This window comes from Magnolia sinica, chromosome 2 (assembly GCF_029962835.1).
Source record: "Magnolia sinica isolate HGM2019 chromosome 2, MsV1, whole genome shotgun sequence".
In the NCBI taxonomy this organism is placed as follows: Eukaryota; Viridiplantae; Streptophyta; class Magnoliopsida; order Magnoliales; family Magnoliaceae; genus Magnolia; species Magnolia sinica.
Genome location: NC_080574.1, coordinates 133,258,929 through 133,274,454, shown reverse-complemented (window position 1 = coordinate 133,274,454; position 15,526 = coordinate 133,258,929). Strand labels below are relative to the sequence as shown.

The window sequence follows — 15,526 nt, the reverse complement described above, 5'->3', positions numbered from 1 at the left end:
ATTCTATAAAATCATTTCCCAAGGCACTTCCAGATGAAGGGATGAATAATGGTGGCGGTGACTTTTCACTGATACTGCTTTTTGGTGTAGATTCAGGATGATGATGGAATTTCCATTGTGGAAGATTCAGATATGAATAGCAGGTCAAAGGATGGAAATGATATTGTGGATTTTGCACCAAGGGTGCAGTCTCCTGAAAGAGCTAATCATGTTGAATCTGTGACTGAACAGGAGGTATAACTAACCAGCAGTATAGTTCCTGAATGTTTCGCCAGCTTTTATCTTGTTTCCTTTGAGTTTTTTTCCTCCATTTGAACATGTCTGCATCAATTTCTTTTAGACATGCTATCTTTTTGTTTTTTCCTTTTTGATTTTAGGATGGCCTCCATGATCTTCCAAGTGTGGAGGGTTCACTTGCTTCTTCATTTCCTCTTCGTCCTCTTCAGGCGCTTAAGTATGTCTCATATTTCCTCTTAATGCCTTAGGAAATTTCATCTGTTTAATAAAATTAGACCATCACATTGACAATGATTTCAATCAACCTATGCAATGGACTATTACATAGGACCAGTGGGAGTTTTGTGTTCTGATTGCCAGTCCCAAGTCCTTGATAAAGGAGTGTTGTGTGATTGGCAGGAGTGAAACTTTTGCCACAACTTCTATCATGAATCCTTACAATATGACACATTTGGATAACAGGATCCGTGTTGCTGAACCCAATTGGTTTGGATGAGGCATCAATGATGATTATGATCAAGAAATAGCTTTTTGCAGTTAAATGTACTGCGTGGAAAGTAGAATGCAGCAGCTGTTTCATGCTCCTGATTGGATTTTTTTAATACACATTCTTTTAAGGAGTTCATACCATAATTCAGAAGTTCTTCTAGTTCTACATGTGCTCAGATCCGAGCCTCTCCAAATGCAGTCACAGGAACCAACATGACTTATGTGTCCATGATCCAAGCTGCCTATCTGGTGGGCCATTGCATATGTGGCCTGGACGAGGCAGGTCATTCAGCAGGTGCTCAATATATGAGAAAAAGTGGATTGTGAAAAATGTTAGCCAATAGTTGTATTCAACATGAGTGGACGACCTGGTGAGTGGAACTGCCTGAGTCCGGGGCCAGGGCATGTAAACTTTAGCAACCTCCTGTTGGATGGCTTTGATCTTGCAGCTGTGTGCACATTCACACGTTTGGCCCATTTAGAGGGGATGGGATCCATATTCCTGTAGAATTAACTAACATCCATATTTCAAATGTTGATTCTGATAATTGGAAGTGTCCAACTAAGTTTGAGTGGGCCATTCATAACAATCATTCATTCAACACTTGCTTTGATGCAGAGGTTATTTTGATATCTGTGAGGATGATGTCAATGCAACCAGTCCTAATTGGAAGGACACTATTCAATCAGATTCTGAACAACCCTTTCAACGACAGCAGTCGTCAGAAGCAGAGGATCAAGGAACTCGAAAGAATAATGGTGAGAACATGGAAAGAAATAGCTCTTTGCCCAGGAACAATGTTCCTGGGCAACGTCAAAAAGTCTTGAGTGGTTCACTTCTACAACAGAATGTTCTTACCTCTTCTAGAAAAGTTGCAGGGGATGGGGACAGGTAAGTCATTGTTAGGATTTTTCACCCATTCTGTGAGCTTGGTGATCTTTTTATTGTTTACTTTTTTTCTCATACATGTGCAACATGTTGAAAGCATGCTTCAAAAGCTTTTTGGTGTTCTTTTACATTTCTTGGTCAAAAGTTGTTCTGATTTTTAAATTTAAAAGGAATTATAGCCTGCAAAAGGCTGAGATTTGATGGTTAGAATCTTCAAATCTGGAAGACTTTTGGGCACCCCCCATCTATGGTGGGGCTGTCAGATAAACAGTCCAGATCACTGAAACCATGTATAAAGACTGCATGCATCAGGACACCTTAGAACTCCGTGATGTCCCGATGCTACTCGAGTCAGTCTAATTCCAACTCATACCACCAAGTGCTACACCCAAGGACTTGGTGAGAATGCAACAGCAAATGAAAACATCAAAAAGTGAGTGCAAAGCTAGAAGTCAAGCATGAATGGGAAAGCTTGCGTTGTACTATAAAGAGGAGAATGCAACTTTGAGGAATGAGTCCCAAATGAGCAAACCTCCTTATACAGGCACAATAAATATCTAGAAGAGCACATCAATAGCTAGGATGGCATCATGTGGCATTCATTCAATGATCATGAGTTCTCTAGAAAGTTTCTGTATAATTCTAGATAAGCCTATAGCTATGAGGTTCCCCTAGAGAATTCTAAAACATTCCAAGATTCTCTATGCAACACTAGAAGATTCTAGACTAGTCTAGATCTCATGTCTGTAAATACTATGTACAAGCCTCATATGTGTAATGTAAGGCAAAAATGGCCAAGTCATCAGTATACCTCCAAGCCTCTGACCATGGTATTAAAAAATGGTTATGTTATGGCCATATCGGCAGTTACGTAAAGGAAACAATCACTGCTGTTACTCAATATGGGAATGAATTAGTCTGTTATGAAAAATGGGCCGTATTGGCAAATATGGGATGAATACAAGCCTATCTGCATCATTACTGGGTGATACAGCTATGAATGACACATTCTGATTTTTTTTTTTTTTTGAATTCTCTCTCATTTTTCCTTTATTATTATTATTTTTGCATTTAGACCATGAAGTTTAAAAACTAGTTTTATACTAGATCTAGGCCTGTTTTGAGGACAAAAACACACATTTTGAGTGGGGTTCTATGAATTGGAGTGGAGTGGCCCATTTTGGGAAATATCAAAAGAAGGGGTAAACCATTTACTCCTTTTTTCATTTTTTTTTTTCTTCATTTTCCCTTATTCTTTTTGTTGTATTTATATGTAATGGGTGCTAATCCAGCAAATCATACTTGATTTATGTTTGATTAGTGCCTGTTTGGCTGACTTTCAGGAAGTCAAGCTGATACTGGCTGACATACAACATCCTTACTGAAGAATGGTCCGTTACACCATTAAATTCATGTACAGAACAAAAAAAGAATGCGTATTTGGAATCTTCACATTTTTAAAAGAATTTTAACAATAATTTTTGAGATTTTTTCTACAAGAAGTTTTTTTTTTTTGGCCGTTACAGGGCCATTTCCTGTCGGCCAGCAAGCTGATAGAACCGCTATTGCATAATTCCTTGCTTGTGACAGAGTTTTTATGAAAAGTGGACATGATAAAGGCTTACAATTGTGTAGATTGGTTGTTCTTCCCATATATGCTGTAGAGAATGGGTTGTGTGGCAAGTTGGTGAGGTGAATCGAGGGGGACATTTCTTCCCTAGGGTTTTTTTTTTAAAAAAAATAAATCTTGTAAATGAATTCCCAAAAGGTTTCTTTTTAAAAGTTAAGAGGCTTGAGACAAGGAGACCTGTTATCCTCATTTGTCTTTACCATAGCATTCAAAGGCACAAAATAAGCTCGTCCTTAAAGCCGCAGAGGTGGGGCTTCCATGTTTCATTGTTGGTTATCACTTATATTTTGAAATTTAAAGGTGCAGAGGAGGTGAGTGATTACTGCTTCTTAGTCTGGGAAGCTTATGCAAACTTGTTGTGGAAGTTCTTGCAAATATATAAAACAAATGCCACTGGATATCTCCCTGTATTAAGGGGCTTTTGTTTATAATAATAATAATAAAATTCTGGAAGGGAACCTTATCACAGGTGAATGCATTGAGTGAAGGAAAGGAAGAGGTGACCCGGATGTCATGAATTGGACATCTCCAAAAAGCTATACAAGGGACTTAGTCAATTTGTGTGCTCCTTTTTTTTTTTGTTTTTTGTTTGTTTGTTTTTTTTTTTTTTTTTTTTTTTTATTTTAAAAATTTTAAAACTGGAGGCTTTGTGCATAGTGTATAGAGAGTTGTATATGGAATTCTAGAGAGGTCTAATTGTGTAGAGGAGTTTGGGATCTTTAGAATGTTCTAAAATTTTCTAGTGGGGTCTTTAAGAAAGAATAGTGGGGAATAGTCTAGATGGTTTGCAGTGTTCTTGGCTGTTGGATGATTGCCACATGGCATCATCCTTGAGTAATAGAAACATTCTCCCATCCTCTCTTATGTCTCTCTTACATTGTAGTAGGGTTTGGTGTACAATACTTGGTGCTTGTATTGGAAGAATATGCTGACTCATCCATGACAGGATTGAGAGTACAAGTGTGGCACGGTCTACACTTTGGGAGCACTTAAGATGTGATGCTAGGTTGTCATGTGAAGTGAACATGGTCAAAGCTTACTATGATGTAACAATCATGTAAATTGGTCATTCCTCTGGTATATGTTGCAGAAAATGGGTTTTGGGGCAAGTGGGTTATGCAAATTGAGGGTTCTATTTCTTTGCTAAGGCTTTTGATTTTGATAAATGGCTTTCCAAAAGGTTCCTTTAGAATCTCAAAAGGCTTGAGATAAGAGGCCCTTTATCCTCATTTGTCTTTTTCTCCATTGTATCTGAAGTCACAAGTAAGCTCATCCTTAAAGGGACGGAGGCCAGGACTTTTGGTGTTTCACTATTCACTCACCACACACCAATATTCCATATTTAGTTCACCAATGCATTTTGCTTTATTTATTTATTCTTTCGACTCCTAGGATCAAATCTTTGATCTTATTTATTATTGCAATGTGCATAAAACTTAAATGGGTTCATACCTCCACTATGCTAATTATGGATCAAACTAGGGTTAGACGGCACAAGGATGCCTTGATTACCATTCACTGCTGCAACTGGATTGAGAAGCAGCTAAAGCCCAGTGTGTGAGCAGTAAGGCAAGAAAGAGCAAAGCAGCAGTATCTTGTTGGACTGGAACATGGGATTCTTGCTTCCTTGAACCAACTAGCATTTCCTTTGCCAAGGAATATACAATCAATAGTACATAGATATCCAACTCTATTATTGAAGAACTAGGAAAATTAGTGTTGATTTGGCATCAAATATCTGGAGGTGTGGAAAGAGTAGCCATGAGAAGCGGAAAAAGAAAGAGAAAAACCAACAATTGTTCGTGGAGTGCAGGCTTCCATAGACCCCTTGGTTTTGGCAAAGAGATCATTGTTACGGGTACCTGCGAGCATACCGATGGAATGAACAAAGTGCCTTATTTTGTGAGATGTTCTTTTGCCTTCTTTTGCGAGATCTCAGCCTGCCAGTGATGGTGTCACTTTCTGCAGCTTGTTGGAGTTACTCCTGCCAAACCATAGCTGTCTTCCACTGCACATTCCATGATACAAGCTTGGTGCAGTTATAAACTTTGCTAGCTGTGGAAAGCAGCTGCAACCAAACAAACACGATGTGGAAGAATCTTTGGATTCTTGTGAAATGGCTGATGACACTGAGATGTGTTGTAGCATAAATGTGGGTAATTTTGTGGATGATAAAAACAGTAGTACTAAGTACCACAGCCCATATTTACTGAGAAACTTTTCTTTCAAACATCATAGGTTTCATATCATGAGAAAATTATGGTGTGGTCCACCACCTGCTAGGATTCAATACACTGCATGTGACATGTTGACGGGGAAGAACTGGTGTGTCATAACTTACGATACAATGCAGCATAGGATTATTTCTCTTCTTGAATAATGAAATATGAGAAATGAAAAGTAATAAAGAGAAGTCTTTGCTTTGAGTCACGGAATGATTACGGTGATAAACTAGCCAAAAGTCCAGCCTTGAATACAGATGCATTTTCCTGCAGAGAATTACTTAGATACTCAGGGGGAGTGATGATTGATGCACATGCACCAATCAATTGTACATGTGTGTGGCACATGTAAGCCGAACTAAACTGTCCAATTGGTGAGCCCCACTTTAGGTGGATAAAAAAGAGAGTTAATTTGACTACTTAAGCTGTTGATTGTTGGACACGTATTTGACGGTTGAGATGAGAAATTTTCAACGATTCAAATCAAGCAAACAAATTCCTGCGAATCAGAGGTTTTGATTGTCCTACCAATCAGATTTTGGGATGATCCATCTCCAGTCGATCCCATAAGTTGGACAATATAATTTGCATACCAACCATTACAGTGTGCAAGAGTAACGGATGACTCCCTTTTCTTGCATGGCTTAAATTGTCCTTTGGTAATATTCATAGCGGAGTATGCTGAGGAGAATCAGAGCTGGTCAGCGCCCTTGTCTGCATTGTTCCTATGCTCTAATAGAGCTAAGGCATAACCTGTAAGATGAGATAGATTCAGACTTGGATATTACTGAATAAGCTCAAGATAAGACACTTCTTAATATCATCTATAATCAAGGCATCTAAACCAAAAAAAAAATGATTTAAGAAAAGTTGCCCTTAATATAGGCCTTTTGAGAATCAACACAGGGCTTTTTAGATGAGTCTTCTTCTACAGTTCTACTTATTCCTACAAGAAGCAGTTGCTCAATTGACACTCAATCAAGCCATATTCACTATTTGGAAGCCCACGGGACTGGCTAACGAACTAACCTTGACCTTATGCCTAAAGGTAGAGTTCGTAGCCGGAAGCCGAAGGCCCTATTGCTAGCTCACTAGCTGCTAATTGAAGGAGGGATTATTAAATGGTCAAAACATATTTTAAGTCAACTTGACACTTCAACATTAATTGGATGACTATGAGCTGGGCTGGATGGAACAAATGTGTGTCTAGCCCAAGTTTCTTACACAATATTACACAATAAATAGTGGCCAATAAATATTAAATCTATAGGATTTAAAATTCGTCGGAATAAGATGGTATATGGAGTGCAATTTTAACAATTGTAGGAGTGAAAGCAAGGTAGTTAAGATTGTTGACAAAGAAGTTCCCCAAAATGACCACTTTCGATATCTTGGGTCAATAATTCATGTGAATGGAGAGATTGAGATGGATGTTAGGCAGTTAAGGAACATGTTCATAGGATGAGTGTAGTTGAAATGAGGAAGTAAAGAATTAAAAATGAATGCATTCGAGGGAACTTAGGAGTAGCACCAATAATGCAGGGGCATTTTCACACCAGACTCGAGTGGGGTGGCTTGTGGGATGCATGGGCACACTCGGGGTGGGCGGCCCATTTGAGACGGGTGGCTCGTGTAAGACGAAACCCATGTGATGTGGGGCCCGTGAGGGGGGTTCGGCTGAGGTTCTAACCCATGGGATGTGGGGCCCATGAGGGGGGTTCGGCTGAGGTTCTAACCCATGGGATGTGGGGCATAGGCTATGAGATAAATGGATTGATTTTCCATGATCTAATAGTTCAAGCTTTTAGAGCAAGTGGTTAATTGTTCTGCATCAAAGCGTATCAGAGCGAGAGGTCTTGTATTTGAGACTCCTTACTGGGGGTGATTAATGCAGGAGCATTTTCACACTGGACTCGAGTGGGGTGGCCTGTGGGATGCAGGGGCGGGTGGCCTGTGGGATGCAGGGGCGGGTGGCCTGTGTGAGGCGGGTGGCTCGTGTGAAACGAAAACTATGTGATGTGGGACCCACGAGGGGGGTTCGGCTGAGGTCCTAACCCATCGGATGCAGGGCATAGGCTATGAGATAAAGGGATTGATTTGCCATGATCTAATAGTTCGAGCTTTTAGAGCAAGTGGTTAATTGCATTAATTAACCAATAGGTAATAAGATGAGGAAAAGTAGACTTTGATGGTTCAGATATGTGCAACGGAGACCAAGAATTATGCTGATTAAGAGGAGCGAGTTGGTGCAATTTAAATGCTCTTAAAGGGCTAGGTGAAGGCCCAAAAGGACATCGATGGAGGTAGTAAGAAAAGACTTGATGACCTATAGTCTAACTGAATGTATGGCCTTGGATAGAGCGGAATGGCATAACAGGATTCATGTGGCTGACCCAGTTAATTGGGATAAGGCTTAAATGATGATGATGATGAGTAAATATTAGATTCATCTTTTGTTGATGAAGCCTTTCTCATTTAGTTACGGAAAATATCTAGGGCATCATGAATTTGGTTATCGGTGTTATCCATGAACACTCCTAGCACTCATTTTCCTTTTTTCCTTCTTCATTCATACTAGAGGAATATAAGACTCTGAGAATTAATTACTGAATAGCATAGTTGGCATATGCCATGTATTAAGCAGCTTCCCACTTGCTTCTGATAAAGTTGAAAGGAGAACTCACTTCCCCTCTGTAATGGAATTGAGCTAACCAGTATCCTGCTACCAACTCATGTCCAACTCATGTCCATATGTCCAAGGAAGGTGAGCAATTCACTAAGTGAGAATAAAGTCTATCATGCCATTGAGAAGACTAGCTTCATCCCCATTAAAGGAGCCATTAGTTGTTTTGAAGCCATTTCTGATAGTAAGAGCCCTCTTGCCTAGCTTCTTGTATGGGGTGTCAGGTTGAACGACATCCCAGAAAATATGTAACACTTCCCTTGGTGCTAACCGGAAGGTGGAGTAATCTTGGGATCCAGTGATTGAAAGATTTGAGAAGAGATTAGCCTCGTGGAGAAAATTTTATACCTATCTTGGCCATCAAATCTCTTTGCATGCTACCCGCCAATTCTCTTGAAAAGGAAAAAGCCTAAAGGGAGTTCTTGTGGGAATGAAGGGTAGAGGTCACAAATTCCATCTTATTAAATGGGAAAATGTTCAATAGTAAAAAAAGAAAAAAGAAAAAAAAGAAGAAGAGGTGGAATAGGGCTTGAGAGAACAGAAGAGAATATTGGTTCTTGCAAAATGGTGGTGGGGTGGTTCCGAGCATGAAACACTTTGGAGAATGGGTATTACTAGAAAATATTTGGAGAAGGAGAGGGGTTGGAATCCAGCAGGTGCTGCAAGAAAGAGAGGATTGTGTATGTGGAAAGCCATAGCAAGTTTGGGTATGGGTTGGTGGTTGGTTTGGTTGACAAAATCCATTTTTTGGGATGACCTTTGCAGTGGTGAGATTAATCTCATGGCATGGTTTTCAAGCTTGTAAAATATCTCTTGCAAGGTACATCCTTATAAAAGCATTTTTTGGAATTTAAGGCTGGTTTAGAGCCGGGTTTTCAAAAGGAATAAGTAGGCCTTTTGAGCTTGAAAATTGGAAATCCTTCTTAAGGTGCTAGATGACGTTCATCTCCTATGAATGAGTATAAATGTGTTTGCGTTCACATGTTGGCAGAAGAGTTCCGCTAATCATCAATCCCTGATGCCCCTGCTAACATCTTTCCAAGGTTTAGGACTCTTCTCAAGTTGAAGCTTTTTGTTGGATAGCAATTGCGAACAAGATTCTCACCTTGAGTGATTTGCAAAAGAATTCCCCCTCTTCTAACATGTGCATTGTCTTGAAAAGAAGCAGATTCTATATTCACATTTTTTAATTAAAGCGGGGCCGTCTCTCTTTAAGGATCATTTTTCGTGTCCATTCATTGTTGAAGGTGACTCTAGGGATGCTGGAGAATGCTCGGCTTCTTGGAAATGATCTTTCCTTGCTAATGATATATTAAATGGCTTGGCTTTTCCTTGAGTTTGAGTTTATGTCATGTGCCGACGAATGCTAAACCTAACATGGATTCCCCTGGAAAGGATGGGGTTTCCCTTCCCATCTCCTTGTTAGTGCCCATTATCCATTGCCGTGGATGGTTGTATTTTTAGCTTGCTTTGATAAATCCTTTTTATTGATAATAACGAAAAAGTTCATTGTCGTTGTATTATATTTTGCAAACCGTTGGGTGAAGAAAACTTCACAGCCTTTTCATCATAGTCTTTACTGATATTATGGGAATATCGAGTAAAAGCATACCATGATCAGTCAAATCCTGTTAACAATTGTGTGATGGCATACTTCTGTCTTTTAGGAATTGATTATTGTTGCATCACCCGCCTCCTTTTTTTTTTCTTCATTTTTCTTCATTTTTTTCTGATTTGAGTAAAAAACATGTTATAATGGATTAGTCAACATCCTTCTATTTGATGCTATTTTTCTATTGTATTGAAGGGAAAGTGTACAACAGAAATATCCAAGCGAACGGAATTATAGTGGTCCATTGCCGTATCGTCAAAAGAGGGATATCAACAATAACCATACATCTGGTAGATATGATGTTCTTCTTCCTTTGTATTTTCTTATTGTTCTTTGTTATCATCTTTATATCCCTTCTTTGATCATCTTTTTCTTTTTTTATTTTTTAATTTGAGCCCTTCTTTGGTCATTTGGAGGTGATGTTAAAGCTTTCTTGAATACCATCTCCTTTATTTGTACTCACTTCATATGACATTGTAGTGCCCATGAATGGATTAGAGGATACTTCGGATGGAGCAGTTGTCCAACGGAAGGGGCGCTTCAAGGTCACTTCAGCAGAGGTCAGTTCTAAGGTGTGCTGATACCAAGCAATTGCTTCTAGTGGAAATGCATTTTGGTCTTTACAAACTGGAACTTTGTTGCCTTGGCTGGGTTGCAAAATTATAGACTAAGGGCCTGTCCTAACGGGGTGCAAATCCTGAGGTTTTTTTTTTTTTTTTTTCCACAAAGGATATTATCTGAAAATATCAGATGTTTGGTTTATCCAAAACATTCTGGGCAGTGCTGGAAACATGTTGAGGACACAACCCGTTCTGGTTCATTTCTTTTCCCGATTGAAACAAACAGATTGGCCTGTCCTAACCAACCAATCGGCATTGCTCCATATGCAAACAGACCCTAAAGTTATGAAGAAAAGTGTTGGAAGCAAAATGTCTCGAAGATTGCCATATTCAAAGTTGGTTTTCTTAGATGTGGAGCAGTTTAATCTCCATTCAATATATATATATATATATATATATATATATATATATATATATATATATGAAACCTACCAAATCATTTGAAAATGAATTACTTTAGAAAAAGGATTTGCTGACTGTAACAAACTCCATTTTAATTGGAAAAACTTGTGCCTAGAAACTTCTTCAATATATATATAAAACAAACTCCAATTTGTTTCTGAGGGCACTTTGATATAACCTATTCGAACCTGGGACATCTACTTAGAAATGTTAATAAGAAGAAAAAATAGGAGCAGTGGATAGTTGTCCTGTTTCTAAGTAAAGATTGTGGGTTCCAGCTACACCAGATGGTCATAAATTTTTATCAAGAAAACAGTTGACCATCAATTGGCCTGGGTATTTTAGGGACCCAGCACACTTTCGTGAGCAATTGTGCAGTCGAAACTGGTCTGTCCTGTCCAATCCGGATTTTAAAGCACTGGAGGATACAATGCCTGGGCCCAACCCAATTATAATTAATCAGGCCCAAGGACAGCCCTTTATGCAGTTTCTCTGTGAACGTTAATGATGTGTAGTAAATGTGAATACAACTAGTTTACATTGTTATCTTTACCTGCAAGGGTGCAACAGGCGTTGCCGAGGCTGACCTGAAGGACCAGTGATCCTGACCCAAGTCCACCCCTTTATCAATCAGGCTTGAACTTTTAGACCTTACCTGCCCCATAGTCCCCAGGAATCTGGCCTGAACCAACCCATGATAGTCCTGTGACAAAGATCTGATGGGCTGCCGAACCTGTTGGCACCTTTATTCAACTGTATTTTGCATTAATTTTTGGATAACATATTTGAAAATTCTTTGAAACTCTAGCTGCGTTTAAGAAATTGTTGAATTGACTTTGGCTGAGGCAACTCAGTTTTCCTTGACCTGGATTTTATGAACATGGTGATTCTAAAATCTTGGAAACTCACCAAGCTGATGATTTTTTTTCCCAAACAAATTCTTATAAACTCACTGAGAATATTGAAGTTTGTAACTTACAGGATGTCTTTTGCTACTGCCATTTATCCTGATATACACCATCATTGTCAATAGTGGTGTCTTTGTTTCTATATATTTTTTGATGTGCCAGTTTTCAAGAAGAGATGAGCATATTTGGTTTATTTGCTTTAAGGTAATGGCTTATTCACTACTCACACTTCTTTATCAATTAGGGCGGTCCATCAACAAACTGTTTAGGCAACTCTGTTTGTGGAACCTCAAACATATCTACTGTTATGGCTTCCGCAGTTCTTCCATCATTGCAACATATCTTGCAGCAAAACGCCATGCAAAGGGTGGGGCTCATTATTCTTTTTCTTTATGCTGATCTATTTAATATCTGTAGTTCTTTATATTCTTTTCTGAGCTGACCCCAAGTAGCTGGGACAACTCTATGATGATGATAATGATTTATTTTTCGACAATGCTGACAGGAGCAATTAATTAAATTGATCAAATGCATGGAGCAAACACCTGGTATTGTCTGTTGTAACCAGTTTTTTCATCTTTTTATGTTGTAAAGGTTTTCCATCCGGTGTTTGGTACTTAGTTTGGATTTCAATTGTTTTGCTTGATACAGGCGCTCCCACAGAGCTTGCTGATGCAGGCACCAGTGACCTTCTGCAGGTAATGAGGTGAAATTGTTAGGTGTTATAAGTTGGATTCAGTTTGCGAGTGAAATGGGGCATAGTTTAAAATCTTTCTATGAGTCAACTTGAAATTCAAAGCTTGATTTTAACAAAATCTGTCAAAGCACAAAAACATGGCCAAGTTGAGTCATTGGACTTTTTTTTTTTTTGGTGTGCGTGCTTAAACTCTGTATCAAAAGAGGTGCAAAACAAAATATAACATTGAAGAAAACTTTTCCTTTTGTTTTATTAGATTTCCAAGGTAATTTCCTTGAAAAACCCTTGCACCTTTTCCTTTCTTTTGTGCTTTTCTCTCTAAGTTCCCCCCACCCCCCAATATTTTGGAGGTTTTCAGGATGATGCCAAAGGTGAAAGGTTCTAGTGACCCTACATGTGACTATTGTTCTAGAGTGACTGAGATAAAAGCTAACGTCTTAGGTATATTCTTTGTGAAAATTCTTATTGGGGAGATGTGTTTCAAATGAAATTTCACCTAGCTCAAACAATGAAAAACTTTGCGGCATGTATCCAAAATGGGCTATTTTCTGGGTTCGAGTCCATAACTCAATGGTAGATAGGGCATGTTTCAACCTTAAGCTCTCAGGTGCAACCCAGCTTACATATAAAAAAGTGGGGGCTATTTTTGCTTTCTTTCTTTCTTTTTGGCTACTTTTTGGGCCATTTTTTTTTTTTTCAATTTAAATCATACTAGAAAAATGTATAGAATACATTTAAATGGGAAGGGGTGGGGTGATTTAAACTTTTTTTTTTTAATGATACAATTTAAACTTAATTATGACACCTTTACACACAAATATAGTGATATACCCATATAAAGTCGTTGATTGCAATCAACTTGCCGATTGTAATCAACCCATGTAGTAGAACTAATAGGTAGCGCTTGATTGTAGTCAACCTATATAATAGTATATTACATTGCGCCTGTGGGAGTTTTATGCTCTCATTGCCAGTCCCCAACCTGGATAAAGGAGGAGGATTGCAGTAGCTTGGCAGCCAGTGTCAAACTTATGCCAAAACTAGCAACATGAATCCGAACCATATGACATTCCAAGGGTTTTTAGATTTGATGACCTATGGTCTAACTGAAGTTACCCTTAAAAAATGGAATGACGGAAAAGGATTAGGTAGCCGATCCCAATTAGTTGGGATATAAATCTTAGATGATGATGATGATGATATTACTCACATACAAGTTCTCAATTGATCATATCATGATATGTATTGGGTGAATAATGATGAAAATGGAAAATTGTTGAGTTTTCTAGTGATTTATTTATAAAATTTTTGGATTTTTCATTTTTAAGAAAATCAGAAAAATCTTACAGTTTATGATACGATTTGTGATTTGATACCTATCGCGAGTTGCGACACATTAACGATTATGAGAACTTTGTTTGTATCCAATTTACATAAACTGTAATTTTTCTTTTTCTTTTTTCTTTTCAGTTGGATTAGATATGAGTATTACTTGGGCTTAGATTTTTTGGTTATGTAGAGAGATATTAAAGTTAAACCATATCACATTAAGGTCTGTGAAAATGGTTTCCAAGACTGTTTGACTTGCTTTTTGTTTATGAAACGGATACAATAAAAATAGACGATGCATATTGTTCATTTCTTGAAGATGATATATGGTTTGAGTTTCAAAATTTCACCCTTTGAATATTCCTTGGAAAAAAGTGTGATCAGTCTTCAAGATGATTGCGGCAATCCGTTTTTATGCAGAACAACGGCTGAAAATAAGTTAGTAATCTGAATCTGTTCAATCAAGATGCAGGTTCTTCCAGTCTCTGGTAGGGAAAGAGAACTGCAATCTCAAGTGCTTCATCTGCAACAAAGGTATGGCCTCAAACTGCAAGATGTTTTTAGTTGGTATTCTATGTTGGACTGAAACACTGTCTTGCTGTCAGCATTGGAAGCATTAATGAAGAGTTGCAATTATTGAAGATGAAAAATGCTCAGGTGGGCCATTTATGTGTTTGTTGAAGTCTGCTAATCCTACACACCAACCTATGTGCGGGCACAAGTGGACAAGTACGTAGCTGCTCATCAGATGGGCCCCACAGTGGGTGTCACCTGTTCCAATAATCAGGTTGGCAGAACAATCCTAAGCCGCTAGATTGGGGCGAATGGGCACAGTTAAGACCAAATAACTTGACCAAAGTCCACATTCATTAACCAAATCGGACAATCGGGATTTTGTCCATTTGACCATTTTTTTGGACTGGATTACAACTATGTTTGGGCCTTGCTGATGAGCGGGTTGGGTCTTGTACACGTGTGGATCGTTCTGGCTGTCATTACAATGGGTCTTTTAGTGCAGTCAGCATCATACATGGACCATCCGTTTACAACCTAAAATTGTTTTTTTTTTCCCCCCTTGTTTTCTTTCCTTTGCAGATCGAACGAGAGTTGAATGCTGTGTTCAACAAACAACAGTAAGACAGGATACTGAAAGAGAACAGAGAATGCTGATATCCCACCGTTGATTATTTAGTGGAAGGCCTTGTGGGCTGGCAGGCTGCGATGCAAGATGCCATTTTCACAGCTCTCATACTTCAGATGGTCTTTGACCTGTATTTTCACTGTACAATTATGATGTGGGTAAGGCATACACAACCCAATTTTGAGATGCTATTATCCCTTGGAGACTCACAGTCGTGGCTTGTAATTAAAATATAAATAATATTAGATTTATTTACATTCTATTTTTATATTCCTGACTTTTTCCTCACTTCCCCATTCTTCCCTCCCCATTCTTCCCTCCCCATCTCTCACCCCACACCTGTAGGGTTCTGTCATCGACCAGGGCCATTTTTTTATTTTTATTTTGTTGGGACCGACGTTGGATAAACTATGACACAAAGATCACTCCATAGTTAGTAAAACTCTGTTTTAAACTATGTATTTATATTTGGAAAAAAAAAATAAAGTTCTTAAAGTTTGTTCTGCTTTTAAAACAATGTATATTTCGGAAGATAGATAAAAGAAATCATCAATTTGGGTAAACCGAATTAAATGAATTAACCAACAAATTTATTTGTGGGTGATTTAAAAAACAAAGATTGGTGACCCACGTCCATTGATAGAATTGAATGGAAGGTGAACAATTT

At 38.5% G+C, this 15,526-nt stretch overlaps 1 protein-coding gene across 5 annotated transcripts in view; it reads left to right on the top strand.

Annotated features, from left to right (window-relative positions):
- LOC131237711 (serine/threonine-protein kinase BLUS1) overlaps nt 1–15,129 on the top strand; it is a 43,904-nt gene extending 28,775 nt beyond the window's left edge. Inside the window, exons 11-21 of one of the 5 annotated variants that reach the window (XM_058235632.1) lie at nt 91–234; nt 378–454; nt 1,346–1,618; nt 9,958–10,052; nt 10,243–10,334; nt 11,937–12,059; nt 12,198–12,240; nt 12,344–12,390; nt 14,185–14,252; nt 14,324–14,375; nt 14,814–15,129. In XM_058235632.1, the coding sequence (XP_058091615.1) occupies nt 91–234; nt 378–454; nt 1,346–1,618; nt 9,958–10,052; nt 10,243–10,334; nt 11,937–12,059; nt 12,198–12,240; nt 12,344–12,390; nt 14,185–14,252; nt 14,324–14,375; nt 14,814–14,855 (1,056 nt within the window). In that variant the 3' untranslated portion in view covers nt 14,856–15,129. The remainder of the gene's footprint in view (nt 1–90; nt 235–377; nt 455–1,345; nt 1,619–9,957; nt 10,053–10,242; nt 10,335–11,936; nt 12,060–12,197; nt 12,241–12,343; nt 12,391–14,184; nt 14,253–14,323; nt 14,376–14,813) is intronic. The other 4 variants (XM_058235634.1, XM_058235633.1, XM_058235636.1 and 1 more) reach the window with 4 other exon arrangements.
- The last annotated feature ends 397 nt before the right edge of the window (nt 15,130–15,526 follow it).